At 41.9% G+C, this 22442-nt stretch overlaps 2 protein-coding genes across 5 annotated transcripts in view; one reads left to right on the top strand and one right to left on the bottom strand.

The window, feature by feature from the left end:
- DOCK1 (dedicator of cytokinesis 1) overlaps positions 1 to 22442 on the top strand; it is a 556714-nt gene that overhangs the window by 194150 nt on the left and 340122 nt on the right. The gene's annotated exons all lie outside the window — the stretch shown is intronic.
- The window catches only part of INSYN2A (inhibitory synaptic factor 2A), an 80412-nt gene that overhangs the window by 12843 nt on the left and 45127 nt on the right, over positions 1 to 22442 (bottom strand). For both annotated transcript variants that reach the window (XM_084841449.1, XM_084841448.1), the window contains one exon: positions 8366 to 8437. In XM_084841449.1, the coding sequence (XP_084697575.1) occupies positions 8366 to 8437 (72 nt within the window). The remainder of the gene's footprint in view (positions 1 to 8365; positions 8438 to 22442) is intronic.

The following is a 22442-nucleotide window of genomic DNA, read 5'->3' as shown; positions in this document are numbered from 1 at the left end:
CACTGAAAAGAATTGTCGCTCCAGTATACTGTGAACATTAATGCTTTGTTTTTTTCGTATTGCTTTTTTTAAAAAATTATTCAACTAGTCACTAATGGGTTTGGACTACTTTAAATTACAAAGTGGAGTCTTGAATATAGTAATCTATTCTAGCTTGACTACAAATCAGCATATTTAACTTTATCTTCTCATGAGATGTATTAGAGAAAGATAAAACAGTACTTTTCTGCTAGAAACTATTATACATAAATGAATATGTAGAAGTGGGTACCTGTGTGATCTAGTGTCACGGTGGAAACTGAGCCGATAGAACCCCAGAGCAGTTCTGATTCTGAGGAAGAACAGCAATCCATGGGAGAGGAGCACGCTCATCTCTCACAGGCACAGCAGCTGGCAGAGATTCCTCCTGCCAGCATTCCTGAGATAGATAGTGACCCTGGCAGTGAGAGAGTGCGGGAGGGGGGCTTGCTGGATGCTCGACGCCAGGAGCGACGCCAGCTGGAGGGCGTGGAAAGGAGGCGTAGCGCTCATTTCGCGTGCAAGCAACGGTCGCGTCCCGAGGACCCAAGGGAAAGAGGGAGGAACTCTCCCTAGCCCATAAGTTCAGGGTCTTCCTGTGGTTCTCCTTCAAACGGGGACCAACTGCCTAACCTGGAGCATAGGCTACTCTGCTGTTCCTTGCTTAGTCGCTGGTGATTAGCATCTGAAAGAGTCATTAAGTTGTAAAAGGATTAAAGCCTTAAAAGGAATCCTTTTGTCTGTGTCTTGAGTTAGCTATTGGAGTAGACTGAAAGAGGCCGCCAGGGCACTCCTGACATCTAGGATAGTACGTAACTGACATAGTGCTAGCATAAGCAACCTCTACTGCAATGCAAATAGTGTAAGCTGGCACAACAGGTTTTCCAGGGAAACTCTCATGCCGGCTTTCACTATTTGCTTGGTGCTAGAGGTTGCTTATGCTACTGCTACATCAATTGCGTAAGCAAAGCAGCTCTCTTGGATACTGCCTGCAATTCCCATTACACTGTTTTGTGAATATATTCTCATATTTTTCTGAATTTAGAATTATTGCTTGTGGATAGTGTTAAATGGATATGTTTGACTTCGATTAGGCAGATGCTTGGTTCAAATACCTAGCCAGTATGTTCATGCTATTTGAGTGGGACTGTAAGTAATGTATATCAGTTTGTAAGTTGTAAGCATTCAGCGGAATCAAGGGCCAGTGTAAACTGTTGCTGGGATCCAAATTACTGCTTAGGCTTGCATAGTTGACTATTTTCATTACAGCAGCTGACACCCATACCATAACCATCAACGCTTTGATGGACCTCACCTCAGTTTCAAAAGTAATTCACTATGCAGTATGAGGGGGGTGGGGGTGGGGAGTGCTGTCTGAAGAAAAATAAAGTTCAAAAGCTTCACAGAAGAGCAGCCTGCCCTCCTTGCTGCCATCTGGACCTCCCCAGCAATATAGCTGGGGGTGTGAGACAATATCAAGCAGGAGAACCAGTTATGCATACATCAGGCATACAGAAGACCATAACATTGCTGGGCAGATATGAAATGGAGACAGGGGCATTTATTCTGGATGGACACTCGGCACAGGCCCCATTTCCATGATATTTTGTGGTGTATCCTTTAGGTTTTAGGTATCTCTACTTTTGTGTTAACTTATTAATTTGTGGGGAATTCCCTTTTTCATATATAAAAAAACTAAACCAGGAAATGTAGAGGCTGGGAGTCAAACATGTAGTACAGGAAAGCCAGAGGTTTGGGGGCAGGGCTGGTAGTATATTTTTAAAAAACTTTTTCATCTTAGAACAATAGACCTCCAAGCCATATCAAAACTACTTTTGTAAAGGCATATGGGAATGGGGGAAGTGCTATTTGAGAAATGCAAGCCCAAATTCCTTGTAGATATACTGAACCAGTTGCATGATTCTTCAGAATCTGGTCAGAAAGTAGGAGAAAGGGAGAAGAAAAGAGCTTAAGTGTCTATGTAAAAAAACACATTAAAAGACATTGATTACATTTGCCAAAGTTATCAGATATTTTGATAAATAATAAAATGAGAAACCAAAAAATGATTTAAAATGTTTGAAATCTTAATTTTCCATGCCATGGTGGTCTTTAATTAGGCTTCAGCCATTGTTCCATGCTACATTAATATTTCAAGAATGTCATCATGAGAAAGAAATTAATTACATTTAATCAGCTCTACATTTCACTTTCTCAGTTATTCTGTACTTGACATCGGAGGATGCAGCTGGGCAGGCAGGAGGGCAATAGATTTATTGCTGTAAGGCTGCTTTTTCTGCTTCACTAAAAAGCAGTTTAAATGGTTCTCATTTATATGAGATTTCTAAGCACATGCTACCTCTACCCTACGATTATGCTTCAGAGTTTAATGCACATTATTGCTGAATGCCTCTTACTTAATTGCCTTTGTTCAAAACAAAATATGTTTTAATCAGGACAAATTCAGAAAACTGTTTCTTGCCTGTAAGTAGTGGTGCTGGAGGCTCATTCCCTTGCCCCCGCCATCTGACGACTTCCATAATCAGAGTCTGGTTCAACTCTCCTGTTTGTACATCTGGGACTGGCTCCATTTGCTTCTTCTGTGCTCAAACCTTTTGCTTATGCCACATGAAAACACTTCCTTATATGTTGAGAGGTGTAGGGAGAGAGAGTAACTGGAGAACAGTGCATCTCTTTCTCTGCTCCCTCTTCCTAGCTGTGCCAGAAGGAAAGGCACGCCCTCTTTCCTGCTCTTGACTTAAATTATTATTGCAAGTAGGGACTAAAGCAACAGGAGGGCCTTGATGGAACTCAGGTAAAACATCAGCTGTAGCCTGATGTGGTGATTTAAATTTTACGGAAAGTTCTCAAAGACTTTCCTTCAAGTTAGAGAGCCTTTTAACAATGGAGTTCTGCTCCTTATCAGGAAGTTTAAAATAGGACCCAGTTAGTGCCTAAATTTAGCATCTTTACTTTTTGTACCTTTCAATGAGATTGATATTCCATCAATTGAAACAATTATGGGCTTCCATCCTGAAAAAAAATATTCTGATATTCTCCTCCCCTAAAGATACCATATCTGTTAATAAGAACTAAGGTACAGTGTGAGGAGAAGGGGGTAATTCCTTCACAGTATTTTATTAATAAACAGATAAGAGCGCTTTCCCCTAAATTTAATAGTGAAATGTCTCATCGTAGGGAAAGATGAAGGGAGATGGAAATGGATTTGATTGATTGGGATTATCTCCCTGGTCCTGAGGTGGAGTGTAGTAATATGGGAAGCCACACAATGTAAGGAATTATATTCCCGAAAGTTTACCTTACCAAATAGGAACTGAAGATAAATCTGCTTCCTTTTTTGACTCAGATGAAGAGACTTAAATTATTATGGTCCTGAAGGGGTTCATATGACAGTGAAATTTTCCCTCATAAAAATATGGATAGAGTGATTAGGCCATCTAAATGAGTTGGGGGCAGGGGAAATTTATGAATATGTATTCACCCTGGATACACTACTTACATGTTCATGCTGTATGTATGTATGTATGTTTGGGTATAATGTTTGGATGCAGTAGATTGTATCATTATGATAGAGAACTATCCTAGGTGTTCCTAGTCAGCCCAAAACTCCTGTGTTCGATGTGGTCCTAAGTACTGACTAACAATTTCCTCTGCCTATAGTTCGTCAGTTAATAGAGGAAATACGAAATGAACTGAGTTGAGAAATAGTTGAATGGTTGGCCAACTAGTATAAGGTGATTCTGACTGGCTTACAGTTTAAGTGGTGGGAAGTAGTGAATTTAAGCTTATTTTGTGGAGACTGAATGAAGACTTAGGCCTAATTCAAAGAAACAGGACATCAGGTAGCAAACTGAACGTGGACTTTACTATTTCAAACTGGAAGTGGGAAATTGCATGAATGAATGCTACTCCATATTTTAACAAAACCAGCCAACTTTCCATGCACATAAAAACTAGTGTATCCAGTAGATGAGAATGAATGAAAATAGAAGTACTCCAGGGTTTTTTTTTCCGATTAAGGCACTATGTAGAACTACATAAATGGATTAGCAGTAATGGACCAAGAGGTTTAAATATTTTAGAGGAACAAATTTGTTAGCGGACCAAAATTAAGTGACTCCAAAAGGAAGGCTGTCTAACAGTGTGAGCCTGTGCATGTCTACTCAGAAGTAAGTGCCATTCAGTTCAATGGGATTTACTCCCTGGTAAGTATATATAGAACTTACTTCCAAGTAGACATGTCTAGGATTGGGCAGTGACACTTATAATATCAAAATTTAAAACTGTTATATGCATGAAACAGTAGGAAAAGGAGTTGGGAATATCAATGGATGACATATTTGGCATCATAATCGGAAAACTGGAATGTTCTTGTCTCCTTGCAGGACTATGAAAGAGGCATGTTATAAGGTAATTGCTAGATGACACACCCCATGGCATTTGAAAAAAATAACTAGAAATGGTGATGATACACATCGGCAAGGCTGCTGTCCAAAAGGGACAGAGCTACATTTTTTGGTGGGAATGTTCATGTATTAAAAAATTCTGGACAGAGATAATAAGTATACTTGGTCTATGACAGTATACCAACTACCAAATACTGCATTTAGGCAATATTCCAGAAACAGGACATAGGATCAGAATTTAGTACAATACTTACTAGTACTTACTAGCTCCATCCACTGTATGCATAGATGAGCCCTATTCAGGCATTTACAAAACATGTAAGGTCTACATGTGAAGAGGAGTGAGGACAAGCTACCTCCCGCTGTTGTAATTCTCATTGCCCTCTACTGTCTACGGTCAAGAGCCTCTTCTATATCTGCAAAGCTCTCCATACGATTTAGAACGCTGATTCTCCACGGATGGAGGAGGCTCTCTCCTGCAGACAGTCATCTTCTGTGAGTGCACATTGATGAGAACGTTGACCGGGGGCGGAACTAGCATGTTCAACCCCATTCCCCCTCTTCGTATACAGACTCTACGCACATTTAAAACGACTGAAGAAGTATATTGAGTCTGGAAGGAACTTATAGTTTGGGGTCAAGAAAAGGCTAATTAGGAGTGTGGGAAATAGCAAGCATAGAGAGAACTAAAAGTTTGATCACAGCTGAGCACGCTAGAATAGACTGATTTATTTTAATACAAAATGGAAAAAATTTATACTGTTTTGGAATGATTATTGGTGTTTGTGTTTTTAATGGCCATTAGAGAAGTGGAAATAACGGTGTCTTTGAGCACAATTCCTATCATCCCACATCATTGGTCACGCTGACTAGAGCTACTGGGGGTTCTAGGCCAAAACATCTGGAGGGCTACAAGTTGACCACCTGTATTTTACTGTAAGACAGCTTCTTGGGTGTGTCGTATTAGTTGATATTTTCTTGCTTGTTACATTAAAAATATTAAAAACAGAAAGAAAACTAGACAGAAAGAGTTGAAAACTTAATAGTCTCTTTGAGATGCTACTTCAGCGTTCCCCAACCTGGAATCCTCCAAATGTTTCAGACTATGAGCAGTATCCAATAGTGCTCTTTAGGACACAACCTGCCCTTGCCAGGAACAAGTGTTTCCACTCATCTCAGGGCTTGCACCCAGAAGCACTACATTGCAGCCGTAAGTGGTAGAGGCTGCGTGTGGACCGGAACCGGCGGGGCTGGCTGCACGCGCAAGGTCCCTATTGGATACTGCCCATTGTATGAGCTAATATTTCACTCATACTGGGCTGGAGTCTAAGGAATACTGCCTGTCTATGTGAATAAAGATAGTAACCTGGTTCGCATGTAATGGCAATTCATGGGTCGCTTAATTCATGAATTGTTGGGGCTCTGCAAGTGCACAACCATGTGTTCAAACACTATTTGTCCCTCAACAATCCAGAGTTTTGTGTTTGGACATCATAGCAAATGACACAGGAATAGGGCATGCAAAGCGAATGCAAAGCGCAAGCATGCAAGAAACAGTGTGCTTGCTTCTTCCTGCGTAGCCCCCACTAACTATGGGTTGTTTAACCCATATATGCGAAAACAGCATGTAGTAAGTTGCCTTTTCCCACCTTTTGAAGCCAAGCTATGTACTACAATACAGCTAATTAGGGAGCAATCCTATGGCCACTAGACAGCAGCTAGATGGCCATAGGATATGTGGTTTTCTGGGAACCGACCGTTGAGCCCACGCTCCGAGATCGTTTGCCAGAGAACTGACCTTCCCCCATTCCGCGCTGCCTTGCAGGCAGTGCGGAACAGCCCCGCACTCTGCAGACGAGCACCGAGTGGCCAAATGGGGGCGTTCTCGGGGGTGGTATGGGGCGGGGAAGGTGGAACTGCCAGTACAACACATCCTATGTGTCGTCCGGCAGCCTCCTCCCCCGCTCCGCCTTCCCGCGGCTAGACAGCTGTCTAGCTGCAAATGCAGGGCAGGAGAAGCATGGAGGGAACAATCCCCTCCGTGCTTCTCCTGCTCTGCATTGGATAGGCAGTTGCCTCTGAGTTCGGAGGCGGCCGCCTATCCCCATAGGTTTGTGCTCTTATAATGTTAATTGAGCAGCCACTTTCTGCTATGAAACATCCTCCAAAAAGGATGATTTGCAGTGGAGAATTATTTGTTTATTTATAATAACTTTATACCGCTTAATATACTAAAATCCCTAAGTGGTTCACATTAAAAATACAATATAACAATGTAAAAACAAGATAAATAATAAATAATTAAAAACATTACAATGGGATGTTCAACCCTTTTTTCTGCATTAGGTTCGAGATTTATGTTTTTGAGGTAAGCATAGCTCTGGAGCGCAGATGAAAGTGGCTGGGGCTCAGTAAAAGGATAATGTTTAAGCACCCTCCCATTTCTGGATTTTGGGGCATTCTTTACAATGTGAGGATGCAAATACAATTGTATTATTTGATGTAGTAGCTTCATATTTCTACCACATTTCCTGTGATGATACTATTTTACCTTACATTAGTATAAACGCCTTGTTTTTATACTCTTTTATATCAGTATAAAGATAAGGCATGTAACACCTAAGATTACATTTTAACAAAAACATAGTTGCATATTTAGAGAGCAGGGCATATCTGGCTTGCTGCTATTCTCTTGTCCACTTGAAAAATGTGGAACAAAATCCACCTGAAGCCAATTCAGCCCTTATGAACTTCTGAAGTTAGAGCATCTCATTTTTAATGGTATATATTACACAGGAGAACAAATGAGATAGCATTAGGCTTCCTGGAACTAAATCGACAGTGCATCAATTTATGTTAGATGGACTGTACAAAAAGACAAGTAAGACTTGAAATTAAAAATCTAGTCTTTGCATCTTAAAACATCCCACAGTAATTCCTGAGTACATCCATGCCATAGACTACCCAGTTAGTTCAGCCAATTTACTTAACTGGCAAGTCCCCTTTCCCCTGCTGACCTAGTTAGCCCTCTCTGTGATTCCTCCAAAGTACTGTGGCACATGTGTAACTCTTTTCCAGTCTTTTTTTCCCCATACAGTATCATCTTAGTGTGCTAAAGGTACGAACACATTGCATTAAGATAATTAATTTTAATTATTTAATTCACACACACACACACTTATTTGCTTATCTTATAATTTATCCTGATTGTTCTAGTTATAAGGAGGAGTGAAGACCCACCCCTCACCAGTAGAAACATCACTCAGCTTCCCACCCCTCCACTTTATAGAACTTCACATGTTGCATTTTTAATAGATACATTTTGATAGATACCTGTGACACGTGCCCTCTCAAACTATAATAACTGAAGAAGAAAATCCTTTCCTTCACCATGGAAATATGTTGTAGAGCTGTGGTTGGTTGTGTCTTTCCATAATGTCAATCTGGACAAAATGAACGTACCCACTTCAGATTTACACATTTAGCAGGTACACACTGCAGGGTTGTAATGTGTACCTCCTAAAAATGTATTGTGCAAAGCATCGTTGAGTTTCCACTGGGCATTGCTCACATGCTTTCACGTTTATCATCACAGCCTTAGGCGCAAAAATTGCTTCTTTTGAAAGAAAAAAAGGTAACATTATCAGGATGCTGAAGTCTATGCCTGCAGTAAATTTCTGCACTTGCATAGTGCGAGTGTAGGATAGACACCAGCATCCTAATTTCCTTTCTCTTCTTTCTAGTATTTGAAATATTTTACAAATGGATTTTATAGTACAATAAACATTAATTTCCTGGTGTTCTGTGCATTCGTGCTGAAATACAAATTTAAAACGGTGACTTGTGTTCAATCTTGCACTAGAGAATACAATCATTTTAATCCAATTTTAAAAGTGGGAACATGAGAACGATTAACCTACCTATAGATTATACATGCACTGTTCCTGCATGTGTCACAGTTAGATGTGTCTTGACCAGTCCGATATGAAAGCCTACAAAGATAAGAACATGTTATGATTAAAAGTATTTGCTTCCTCCTTGGTTTGCTTTCATTTTCTAGGGCAACCAGAAAGAATTATTTCCCCACTTATTGTGGTCACAGTCTTATACCTGTTCTTTAGAACATGAGGACACTTATGAACTTTGACATCTAAGGCCAAAAAGATAGTTAAGTATAGAGGCCACAATTGAAAAATGTAAAATGAACACTGCGCCCATATATAATTTGCATATTGTAGATTATATTACTTAGCAACATGTAAAGGGTGAGACATTCTGTCCTTCCAAATTATGTGCATTCTGTATTCCATCAGTTGAATACTCTAGTCCCCAAGTAACCAGATGAATAGCATTACCATGGCTAAATATTCAAAGCCGTTAGCAGTGTTTTATTATGAGGGAAGTCGTACAAATTGCTCTTATAACTTGCTTTCTGGACATTTTTGAAGTGTTTGTGCTTCCAACTTTCATTCCTGGAACAATAACATCTATTGTCTGGCCATTTAAAGGGAGCATCTAGCAATAGTTGAACTTCTCTTAAGTGCCATATATTGTCCACTTCTGATTCAGTAGTAACTAATTGTTACAGAGCTGTAATATAGGTGAAGTTTTATGAAAGCTTAAGGCTGCAGGTCAGCATGTATACTGCCATATAAACACAATTTAAACATATATATCCAAATTGGGTGCAAGGTTTTATCCCAAATTACGCAAATGTTGGCTTCAGACTGGAATATTCAAGATTGCAGCAGAAGCACATAAAAGAGTTAAAACTGAGAATCTATCTGGGTTGAGTAGCACAATGTTGGTATCTGTGCACATGCAATATTAGGGCATGACCTATTTGGAGCTCCATTTTCTCCTCTGTTCCTGCTGTGCGTGGATACGTGAAACAAGATACTGGAGGAATAGGAGGTCTGTGCATGCCTCCCATATTCCTATCCAGCCCTCTCCCATATCTCCATCCAGCTCTCTCACTCTCCCCAATGCAAAGTACCCATACTTGGGTATGTGAAGAGCTCACAGGCTTCCTGTTTTTCCAACTTTATGCTACCTCTGTAGCTGTGAAAATAGGGCTTTAGTACCTAGGAAAATACGGCTTTATTTGCATGAGGGCACAGTTCTGTAGTGCAAGCTGATTATCTCTGTATTTGTTCTATATTATACGAAGGGAGTGAGCAGGGTTTTCAGGATCTAGGTAGTGATGGCCATGAAAATTAGACTGATTGTGCCTGCGGTGCCCGAAGGGGTACAAGACAGAAAGGGCAGTAACCATGTATAGTCTGGAATTGAGTTAACATTGGCCACAACTTCAGTGGATACAGCTTAAATAGTTCTGGTGTAGCATAGGTCTGGGAGCCCATCATTGGGCAGCCCACCTACTGGTTTTATTTTCCACCCCAGCCCATGTCCTGGGATAATGATGGGAGTGGCAAGTCTCAGGTCCACCATGGCATGGACCAGTAACATAGGCTCCAGCCTTCTGGGTGCATGGCAGGCATACCAGACTCTAAGTACCTTGAAGTCCCACACAAAATTCCCTTATGGGGACCCCCTTTTTGGGGAGCAGGGTGCTACCCCTCCTACTTACCCTAAAACAAACCCAGCTTACTGTCCCCAGAACAAAGTTGTGACAGAGTAATGAGAACACATAACTCTATAAACAATGGTGTTGCCATGAGGAATGCAACCCCCCCCCCCACATGGCCCAGTTGTGCTGGTAGGTCGAATTCCTTTCCAGGTCTGTGAAACAGTAGCTAACCATAGCAACATAAATTACTGAAAATTGGAGAGCAGGTGGGAAAGACAACACTGACTGAAGCCACATGTGGGGCTCTGATATACCCTCCAGGAGTGGACAGTTCCTGAGCAGGAACTGTCTGTCTTAGGTCTGCTCCCTCTGGTTCCACCCTTTCAGTTGGTTCCCATGCTTGCTCTATTGTTATCAACTGTTTTATATAAATTGCAACATGCTTAGTAAAAGTTTCTGAAAATGTAATCTCGTAATAATTTGCCCATCTAGAAATATTTTTCTATGTTATGTTTATATTGAAGGTGGTATAGACATCACAGCTATGATGGAATTGATGAGGATATGGAAGCAGGTTATCTCCAGCCAAAACAAAAAGGCGGGACAGGGAATGCATAGAGTAGGACATTCTGGTTTGGAAATTTGGGGCTGAGCTGTAGCAAGGACTGGACGATGGTGCCTCCATCACAATGCTGTATCTAATCCATTGCTTTTAACACCTGTCCCCCTTGTAATAATTCAGGATTATTTGTTAGTGGATCATTGTATGCTCAGTGGTTCAAAATTCATGTGTCTGTTAACTTTTGTTTGGAGTATTTCCATGACCATGCATTTTGGTCATATAACCCCCTCCAGGCTGCAGAAACCTTAAGTGCTGGAGAAACACTAGAGATATAAAATGTAATTGCCAGTGCTAGTATGTTTATTAGGGGTGTGCTTCAGACTCAGCTGAATCCTGAACCGATTTGGACTGATTCTATCAAATCCGGGAAATGTCCAAATTGAAGCGGGGCTCCTTCACAGCGGACCACATTGAAAGCTGAACACTCCTGAAGATTCATTAGCAATTTGAATTGGGAAGGACTCACAGACACAGACTGTATGTCTCTAAACATGTATACATTTCTCCCCAAGCTCTGCATATAAGAAAAACCCCAGGATGGAGAGAGGGGAAGGGAGAAGAGTGGATATAGTTTTGTGATGGGCAGATCTAGCTTCTAATCTCAGTGAATGGTTTTATCAGAGCTCTCCAGCCCCAGTACTTTGGGAGAGAGATGTTAAAGTAATATATTGCAGGACTGATCAGTGCTTTTTGGTAGTTCCTCCTCCCAAGAGCAGAAATGTTAAAAGAGTTTGATGGAGTCTGTGGGACCTGAGAAGTGTAGCACTTGGTGCTTGCTTAGAAAATGCTGGATGTTCAAGTCCTTCTGCCTCTTCCACTGTATGCTCACATCCATCATCCACCCCTGTTCTATTGCACTTTCTTTAACTGTTGTCAATTGAGCAGAAAACAGAAAACTCTTAAAGTGTTTTTCACTTGTCATAACTCCCTAGCCCCTGCACCTGTCCTTCTGAAATTCTGGTCACTCTGTGCTGTACAACATTTTCATAACAATTGCTCACAAAAAATATAGGGAGATAAGCACATCCTTTTTTGAAAACCCCAATGTTGCAAATGATGCTCTTGCACAACCCCCCTCCCCGTACTTATTCATTTGAAAATTGACAGCCATGATTCTCTCAGAATAGGTAACTATGCCTACAAAATTAATACAATTCTGCCAAGAAATAAAAACAAGTTATTGGCAGTTCGCTTTTAACCAAAGTCAACATTTAAAGGTGCATAACACAAATCTCCCTACATCTATTTGTTTCAAATGTGGCGGGCTTCATCCCCTTATAATACCTGCTAGCTCCATCCAATTTCATCAAAGAGAAAACAAGTTAGTCGTTGGTTGATTTCCAATGATAGCCAATGGGTCAATGGGAGATTTAGATTCAACCCAGCCAAATCAGGGTGTTTTCTGAATTGCTGAATCAGGGTCCAAACCAAATCTTGTGGTCAGTGCACACCTCCAGCGTTTATGCACCCTAGGAACTTTGTGTTACTCAGGCTGCAATTTATGCACTCTAACTTGGGAGAAAGTCCCATTGAACCCAGTGGGACATATTTCAGGTTAAAAGGGCAGGAGATTCCATTGTGGGTCACATTTATGTGTCCTCAGAGTCACTATGATCCAATAGTGTAGAAAATCCTGAAAGGAAGGAAATATGCTTAATGTACTTGGCTGTCAAGATAATTTAATGTATATAGATGTTTTATCTTATGTCTTCTTCTTTTGTAATTGTGGAGTGCACAAGAGGTAGTAGCACCACTTCAAATTCAGGTTAGGATACAAAGAATTATGAAAATGGTAGCATGAGTCAAAGGGGGACTTAGACTTGTTTTTCTCAAACCACAACTCCTGTCTGCCCTGCAACATTTTTATAAACAATGTGCCATCACTCTGCATGGCGCTTTACAAGTACAAGAAAACAGCTCCCTGCCCTTAGGACCTTACACTATAATATTTAAACAGAGGAAACAACAGAGTAAGAAGAGGACATGGGAGGCAGGGATATATAGGAAAGCCAAATGTGGTTGTTTCAGTTGTATGGGATTAGGCAATGCACTCAAGACGCGTTTCAAAAGCAGTCTGCAATATGGAATAGGGACACAGGAAGCTGTCTTATACCGAGTCAGACCATTGGTCTATTTAGTTCAGTATTGTCTACACTAAGTAGCAGCAGCTCTCCAAGGTTTCACAGGGTTTTTTCCCTGCCCTACCTGGAGATGCCAGGAATTGATCACGGGCCTTCTGCATGGAAAGCATCTGCTCTACCACTGAGCTCCAGCCCAAGGAATGAGGGTCAGCTATTCAAATTCAAACATCCACTGTCTCAGAATAAGCCCCTTGTTTCACCCTAAGCACTCTGAATCCTAGCTGCCCAATATCCCCACCAAACTACCAGCTTGCACATTTTCCTAAATACTCTCAGTATGCTAAGATTTTGAGAGAGCTGCAGATGGGGGAACAACAGCAGGAGAGAGCTTTTCCCCTCATGTCCTACTTTTGGCCACTGTGTGGACTAGATAGGCCTTTGGTCTGATCCAGCAGAGCTCTTCTTATGTTCTTATGACTGCAGTAAAGTGAACTGAGCAACAAACACAATTGTACTGCATATGTCAAGTATAAAAATGACATTCATATTATATATACTTTTTACATTAGGGTACATATGATTGTGTGCCTCAGCATAACGTATTTGCTTCCTGAGGATGCTGACTACGCTACCAGTTATCACTTAGGGGAGTGTCCACTTTTTTATGCCAAACTAGGCATGATGTTACATGTGCATTATGAATGCTCACTGGGCCATTACTGTGTATCACAATCCATTTAATATAGTGAGGTTTGTAGTGACTACTTCAAAATGTCTAGCTTTGGAGCAAGTGTCAAATATGTTATTTTCCTTAGATGTACTAGTAACTACCCAATAACTGAACAATATACATCCCCTCAGAATTGATGTTAGCCAAGTAGAAATGGTTACCTTATACATTCCATTGAGCCCCTATCCATTCACCCCTGCCCCTTGCCAAATTAATTTAAACATGAATTACTTTGTTTTCAAGGATGAGGTAAATTTATGAGTTTAATGGCATAAGTGTTATGCAAATTCTTTTTGACTGGCTTAGACCCTCACAAGTACATACCAGTTAGAATCCCTAGCTGAATTAGCTCTGAACTGTTCAGTGATTATTCTACTTCATGGACTGTGGCTAATAGCCCTGAGCCTGACTGAGCGCAGGAATAATATCCTAGTTATTATGTAAATGAAAGCTCCCTTATCCAATCAGATTCTGGAGAATTTCATAACTGAGCATATTAGGGGTCAGTAATTCTAATATCCTTGGGCTGTGGTTTGCTTAGTTCCATTCAGTATGCTACAGTGAACGTAGACATTTTAAGTACAATTACAGCCATCACACCACCTGTTTCATTTGGTTTGTGGTAGGCATGCAGAGCCAAGCATTTAGATAATAAAATGTTTTCAGTGAGTCCAGTATCTATGCACTTATTCTAAGAAAAAAACTTATTTGAAAGGATACTCCATAATGTTGAAGTGGGGAAAAATCTACATGTTTTACAAGATGATTTACAAACAAAAAACAGAAAACTCTGGATTGCATAAATATTCACCCCCTTTGCTATGACACCCCTAAATAAGCTCTGGTGCAACCAACTTCCTTCAGAAGTCACATAATTAGTTGAATTGAGTCTTGTTGTTGTTCAGTCGTTAAGTCGTGTCTGACTCTTCGTGACCCCATGGACCACAGCATTCCAGGCCTTCCTGTCCTCCGCTCTCTCCCGGAGTGTGCTCAAGTTCATATTCATTGCATCGGTGATGCTATCTAGCCATCTCATCCTCTGCCGTCCCCTTCTCCTTTTGCCTTCAATCTTTCCCAGCATCAGGGTCTTTTCCAGTGAGTTTTCTCTTCGCATTAGGTGAACAAAATATTTGAGCTTCAGCTTCAGTATCTGTCCTTCCAATGAGCAGGCAGGGTTGATTTCCTTTAGGATTGACTGATTTGACCTCCTTGCAGTCCAGGGGACTCATAAGAGTCTTCTCCAGCACCACAGTTCGAAAGCATCAATTCTTTGGCGCTCAGCCTTCCTTATAGTCCAGCTCTCACAGCCATACGTTGCTACTGGGAAAACCATAGCTTTGATTATACGAATCTTTGTCAGCAAGGTGATATCTCTGCTTCTTACTATGCTGTCTAGGTTTGCCATAGCTTTCCTCCCAAGGAGCAAGCGTCTTTTAATTTCATGGCTACAGTCACCGTCTGCGGTGATCTTAGAGCCCAAGCAAATAAAATCTGTCACTGCTTCCATTTCTTCCCCTTCTATATGCCAGGAAGTGATGGGGCCAGATGCCATGATCTTAGTTTTTTTAATGTTGAGTTTCAAACCAGCTTTTGCACTCTCCACTTTCACCCTCAACAAGAGGCTCTTGAGATCCTCTTCGCTTTCTGCCATTAGGGTGGTATCGTCTGCGTATCAGAGGTTGTTGATAATTCTCCCGGCAATCTTAATTCTGACCTGTGATTCATCCAACCCGGCATTTCTCATGATGTACTCTGCATGTAAGTTAAATAAGCAGGGCGACAATATACAGCCTTGTCACACTCCTTTCCCAATTTTGAACCACTCGGTTGTTCCATGTCTGGTTCTTACTGTTGCTTCTTGACCCTCGTACAGGTTTCTCAGGAGACAGGTAAGGTGGTCTGGTACTCCCATCTCTTTCAGAATTGGCCACAGTTTGTTGTGATCCACACAATCAAAGGCTTTAGCATAGTCAATGAAGCAGAAATAGATGTTTTTCTGGAATTCTCTTGCTTTCTCCATGATCCAGCGAAAGTTGGCGATTTGATCTCTAGTTCCTCTGCCTCTTCGAAACCTAGCTTGTACTTCCGGTAGTTCTAGGTTCACATACTGCTGAAGCCTAGCTTGTAGGATTTTGAGCATAACCTTGCTGGCATGTGAAATGAGCACAATTGTACGGGAGTTTGAACACTCTTTGGCATTGCCCTTCTTTGGGAATGGAATGTAAACTGACCTCTTCCAATCTTGTGGCCACCGTTGAGTGTTCCAAATTTGTTGGCATATTGAGTGCAGCACTTTAACAGCATCATCTTTTAGGATTTTAAATAGCTCAGCTGGAATACTGTCATCTCCGCTAGCTTTGTTGTTACTAATGCTTCCTAAGGCCCACTTGACTTCACTCTCTAGGATGTCCGGCTCAAGTTCCGTGACCGCACTATCATGGCTATCAGGGAGATTAAGTTCTTTCCTCTATAGTTCTTCTGTGTATTCTTGCCACCTCTGCTTAATCTCATCTGCTTCTGTTAGGTCCCTGCCTTTTTTGTCCTTTATCATGCCCGTCTTTGCACAAAATGTTCTCTTGATATCTCCAATTTTCTTGAAAAGAGCTCTAGTCTTTCCAATTCTGTTTTTTTTTTCTCTATTTCTTTGCATTGTTCATTTAAGAAGGCCTTCTTGTCTCTCCTTGCTGTTCTCTGGAACTCTGCATTCAGTTGGCTATATCTTCCCCTTTCTCCCTTGCTTTTCACTTCCCTTCTTGCCCATGCTTGTCCATTTTAGTTCGCTGATTCCCAAGACGTCGATGTTCAATCTTGCCATTGGGAGATCCGGGTTCTAGTCCCCACTCAGACATGGAAGCTCACTGGGTGACTTTGGGCCAGTCACAGACTCTCAGCCCAACCCACCTCACAGGGTTGTTGTTGTGAGGATAAACTGGAGGATTGTGTAAGCCGCCTTGGGTTCCTTGAGGAGGAAAAAAGGCGGGATATAAATGTAATAAATAAATAAATAAATAAAATTGATCTTACATTCCAGGTTCCTAAACAATACTGTTCTTTACAGCATCGGAGTTTCTTTTCACCACCAGACACATCCACAGCTGAGTGTCCTTTCAGCTTTGGCCCAGCCGCTTCACTCTTTCTGGCGCTACTTGGAAATTCCCTCTGCTCTTCCCCAGTAGTATATTGGACACCTTCCGACCTGAGGGGCTCATCTTCCGGCATCATCTCTTTTAGCCTTGTGATACGTTCCATGGGGTTTTCTTGGCAAGAATACTGGAGTGGGTTGCCATTTCCTTCTCCAGTGGACCACATTTTGTCAGAACTCTCCACCATGACCTGTCCGTCTTGGGTGGCCCTGCACGGCATAGCTTATGGGTTCACTGAGTTACGCAAGCCCCTTCACCACAACAAGGCAGTGATCCCCGAAGGGGGAATTGAGTCTAGCTCTGCGCAATTCAAGTGTAAAACGATCTCAAATTAAATACACCTGTTTCTGGAATGCCCTAGAGTTTGTTGGAAAACATATCTAAACAAACAGCATCATGAAGACCAAGAAGTTATCCAAACAAGTTTGGGATAAAGTTCTGGAAGTTTGGGTTATAACCCCCCCCCCTCAAATTATGAACATCGCCCCGGAGCACTGTTAAATCCATTATTACAAAATGGAAAGAATATGGCACAATCACGACTCTGCCTAGAGAAGATTGTCCACCAAAACTCAGTGACTGGGTAAGGAGGGCATTAGTCAGAGAAGCAACCAAGAGGCCAATGGTAATTCTGAAGGAGCTGAAGAGATCCACAGCTAAGATGGGAGAAACCATCATGGGACAATCACCTGGACTCTCCACAAACTGGGCTTTATGAAAGAGTGGTGAGAAGAAAGCCATTGCTGAAAAAAAACCCATATCAAATCCTGTTTGGATTTTGGCAAAAGGCATGTGGGAGACACAGCAAACACGTGGAAAGAGGTTCTCTGGTCAGATGAGACCGAAATTTAACTTTTTGGCCTTACCGCAAAATGCTGTATTTGCAGTGCTCATCACCCTGAAAATACCATCCCCACAGTGAAACATGGTGGCGGCAGCATCATGTTGTGGGGATGCTTTTCATCGGCAAGGTCTGGGAAACTGGTCAGACTGAGGGCAAGATGGATGGAGCCAAATATGGGGCAATTACAGAGCAAACCTGTTTCAGTCTGCAAGGGACCTGGGACTGGGGTTCACCTTCCAGCAGGACAATGACTCTAAACACACACCAAAGTTACACTGGAGTGGTTTAAAAACAAGAACCTGAATGTCTTAGAATGGCCTGGTCAAAATCTGATTGAGAATCTGTGGCAAGACTTGGTGTTCACCATGCTGTAGAACAGAACATTGCTGTTTACCAATGGTCCTCATCCAACCTGAGAGCTTGAGCAATTTTGCCAAGAAGAATGGGCAAAAATGGCAGGATCCAGATGCACAAAGCTGGTAGATGCTTACCCCCAAAGACTCACAGCTGTAATGGCTGCCAAAGTATACTTGGCTTCTACCAAGTATTGGCTCAGGGAGCTGGGTACTTATGCAATTAACAAATTCCAGTTTGTTTACCTTACTTTTGTGCCACAATAAAAATATGTTGTACCTTCGAAGTGTTAAGTATGTTGTGTAAATCAAATAGAAAAAGCCAATTACATCCATTTTAATTCCATTTTGTAACACAACAAAATGTGGAAAAGTCAAAGGGGGGTGAATACTTATGCAAGGCACTGTACATGCTGTGGTGCATATGCAGAGCTTCTGAGCATATCTGTGTCTCTATTCAGTTCAGTGGTTCATATCAATATGCAAAACAGCCCTTTCCATTGATTAAATTTTATTTATTTATTATTAAATTTATTAATCGCCCATCTGGCTGGTCACCCAGCCACTCTGGGCGATGTACAACATACAATAAAACAGATTAAAACAATAAAATTCTACAATAAAAACATTTTCTAAAATACCCTAACACACCCCAAATGCCTGCCTGAACAACCACGTTTTTAATGCACGACGGAAGCTCATTAAAGAGGGGGCATGACGGAGTTCCCTAGGGAGGGAGTTCCACAGAGTGGGGGCCACCACAGAAAAGGCCCTCTCCCTCATCCCCACCAGTCTAGCTGTCCTGGCTGATGGGACAGAGAGAAGGCCATCCGAGGCTGATCTTGTTAAGCGGCCTGTCTGGTGCTGCTGGAGGCACTCCTTAAGATAGGCTGGGCCGCAACCATATAGGGTTTTAAAGGTCAAAACCAACACCTTGAATTTGGCCCGGAAAACAACTGGTAACCAGTGCAACTCCTTCAGCACTGGAGTGATGTGATCTTGCCGGCGGCTGCCTTTAATCAGGCGAGCCGCTGCGTTCTGTACCAGCTGCAGTTTCTGAACCGTCTTCAAGGGTAACCCCATGTACAGCGCGTTACAGTAGTCTAAATGAGAGGAGACCAGGGCATGTACTACCAATGGGAGCAGATGGTCAGGAAGGAAGGGGCGCAGCCGGTGTATCAGATGGAGTTGATACAGCGCTGTCCGGCTCACAGCTGACACCTGAGCCTCCATGGACAGCTGGGAGTCCAAAATGACCCCCAGGCTGTGGACCTGGTCTTTCAAGGGTAGCCGTACCCCATTCAAGAAATTAAAGTGAATACTGTAGTCTGTGCTGTCTTTCGCTCTCTTTCTCTCTCTCACACATGTACACACACACACACACACACACACAAACACACACACACACGTATGCACTGGAATCCTTCTTCCTGAAAAGATTCATTGGATTAGGTTGAATGGCTGCTAGAGTTGCAGATTATAGTGTACTTTTAGAAGGCTGATTTTGGAATTTTAGGTTATGTTCACAGTAGGCATAGTGAATTTGGCTATTAAAGCTTCCGTTAATTGGTGTTTCAGTGTATTTACAGATTTCAAATTCTATATATGTAAGCGTTAGAAAAACAGCCACCAGGCACAAACAATATAAAGCTGAAAGCAAGCTTCTCAGATGTGAATGTGCTTGCTTTCCTTGTGTGATACATGTAAATTATTTTCTAATACTGTAACCAAAATAAAGAGCACACATTTCAGATCCTCATTATTCAAAGTAAAGGAAACTGGAACCAACAGCAGTAATAAACAAATAGTGCTAAGAAGAGGGACAGAGGAATGATGCCAGAAATAACGCTTAAATGCTGAGTTTAGTTTTTCTATATATAGGTTAGCATACCCAAATATTGCTTTGCAAATTGGTCATTGTGTCTCCCTTGTGGTACAGCAACCACTATGGAGAAAACTGTGAGTGCAATCTATCGAGCATTGCTGATGTGCAACCTCCTTTCACTTCAATGACTTTGCACAGCCACTGACTCCTTAGAGAAAAGTTACATAATCCTGAAGTGTGCCATACAACTAACGCCACAGATCCTTTTTTAATGAAATAGCTGCCAGTTACTACAGTGTGCAAATGTTTTGAGATTCTGGGAATTGACGGTGGTTTTAAATTTTAGGGTACTGCTCAGTATATTTTCCTTATCAAAAGTGGGCACATATTTAGTGACAATAAAAGTTTTGAAGTTTAGTGACAATAAAAGTTGCAATGGCACCAGGGGAAGAAAGTCATAGCCTATGAGATAGCTCTTCCTCTTACCTGTAGGGAGGGTTAGCTTGCAGTTGACACCAAGGGGAGTGGCTTTTGCAGGACTCCAAAACCAGCCCAATCTAGTTAGCTGAGAGCAAGGTCTCTGGAGGTCCCAGTAACAAGTGTGCAAAATTCAATTTTTTTTTACCCTATTTTAGCTAGGGCCTTAGGCTGGGAATCTTTTGCTACAGGAAAGAAGGTGTGGGAATTGTTACTCATCCTCAGCCTGGCACTCCCCTGCTGTTGCCTCTGAGGCTGAAAATTGCTTCCTCTCACTGGTGTTGCTCCACACAGAGGCTCAACTGCCTAGGAATGGTGCAAAACAGGTGGCCTGAATTCTCTGGCAGTTCATCTTTTTTAGGTCCAGGAAGGAAGCTACGTCAGGACACAGTGATCTGGCCTCTCTGTCATTTAGCTTCTTCACTAATTTGTCTGTCGTCAGCTGGCGGCAAAAGCGTGCGGTTTAATCTTCTGTAAAGCAGCACAATCCTGATGTCCCTTCCATACGAGTCTGGGAGTTCCTTGATGCTACCAGATTTAGAAAGGGAACAGGCACAGCCTGAGTTTCTGGAATGAGTTCACTGCCTGATTGCCAGGAGATGCAAGGATCAATCTCTTTCTTTGGATGATGTCGAGGAAAATAAAACCCACTAAAAAAAGTCACTATATATGAAAAGAGCCACTCAGGTGGAAAAAAACAAAAGCAGAGATCTATCACCTATTATTCTCTCTTCCTCAGTATGCAGGAGGCACTTTGTGTTCCCCAGTGTGTTGGAGGACAATGCGTTCATGGAAGCAAGTATCATACTAATACTTTGAAACTGTAGATGGTGTCCCTGGGTTATGCCCTGGAGTTGGTCAGGATTCCCAGGAATGTGTTGTGCTTGTGCCTGGTGAAGGCCTTCACCTTCAGTAATCTAATGATTTCAGCTAACTACCACTTTCTGGATATTGGAGCTTTCAAGCCTGTTGTTCAGGACCTGATGCACTAAGAAGTATACCCACTCAAGTAGAAAAATGGGACATGCACACGACCTTAGATCTAAAATGGCTGGAATGAGGGAACTTTTCCATATGGAAACATGTTATTTTCTAATGGTCATCAATGACAACTACTTTTCAGTGTCACTTGCTCTCTCAGGTCTATCTTCTTATATCCATGCAATGATTATTTCTGCCTATCCAGAATCAAATTGCTCAACAATTTCATTTGTCGATGACTTTCATAACAAAGGCCATGGGAGCCTTACATGGGTGGCTAACTCCCAGTTGACTGTATGGAGGGTGTAAATCAAAAGAAGCCCCTCACACTGTCATCACAATAACAGCCTCTTTGGTTTGGGGTCTCACTGTCACTCTTCAAGACTACCTAAAATGGAGGAAGGCAACCTGGTGCCCTCCAGATGCTGGCTGAGGCTTATGGAAGTTGTGGTCCAAAACATTTGGAGGGCACCAGGTTGCCTACCCATGGCCTAGAACAGGGGGTGGGCAACTTTTGGAGGTCTGGGGACCACAGGTGCCAGAAAATAGTAATTAATAAAATAAAATAAATGGTGTCCATAATTGCTGCAGAGCACCCAGTAGGACAAAATTACCTTGCTTGCAAGCTAAATCTGACCCTTCTGGTGCTTCATAGGTGCTGCAAACAAGCTAATTTTAACCCTTTTGGTAATCTGTAGCCATTAAAAAAAAAAAGATAAAAAAAAATTAGTTTGGAGGTTACATGCATTCCATGGGCTGCGTGTTACCCATCCCTGGCCTAGAAAATACTGGTATGGGCTAAAGGCCACCTGTCACCCATAAAGATAGTCCACGTTGCCAATGTATTAAAACACTGGACTGGTTGAGCAGACACACCTTGAAAGAGCTGGAATGGATGATATTCTTTGAACTCTACAGAAAAATGCATTTTTCTCAAGAGTTAGACTCTATCATGACAGACACCTTGGTGATAGATTGTCTGACTGGTCATCAAAGTAATTCTAGCCACACCTCACTGAAAAATATTGGTCAGAATCCAATAGATCAAAATACAAATGCCAGTTAGTATTTGGTCTCACCTTATTGCAGCATCTTTCCAATATCACTACTGAAGGGCTATTCAGACATTATTCCCATCTCCCTAGAAATCTCTGCTTTCCTCCACTCTTCTCATCATGGGGGGAAATAAACAATCGGAGCAGGAGATGCTGCTTCTCTTTCTAGTTTACAGTCCAGGGGCAAACTGGCAATTTTGAATGTGGAATCTCATTCAATCTAATTTGTAGGATCAACCCATTCACTCTTCCCATAGTAAGAGTAGGGGAGTGGGAAGGGAGCCCACTTCTGCTTATTTCCAAACCAAAATCCCATGGGGAGAAATTCAGATAACATCTTCAAGGGCCTTTAGAAA

This window comes from Heloderma suspectum, chromosome 3, assembly GCF_057233095.1.
Source record: "Heloderma suspectum isolate Gila_16-S chromosome 3, 16-S_ref, whole genome shotgun sequence".
Taxonomy (NCBI): Eukaryota; Metazoa; Chordata; class Lepidosauria; order Squamata; family Helodermatidae; genus Heloderma; species Heloderma suspectum.
Note: the sequence above shows the minus strand (reverse complement) of the source record. Positions and strands in the feature narration are given on the sequence as shown.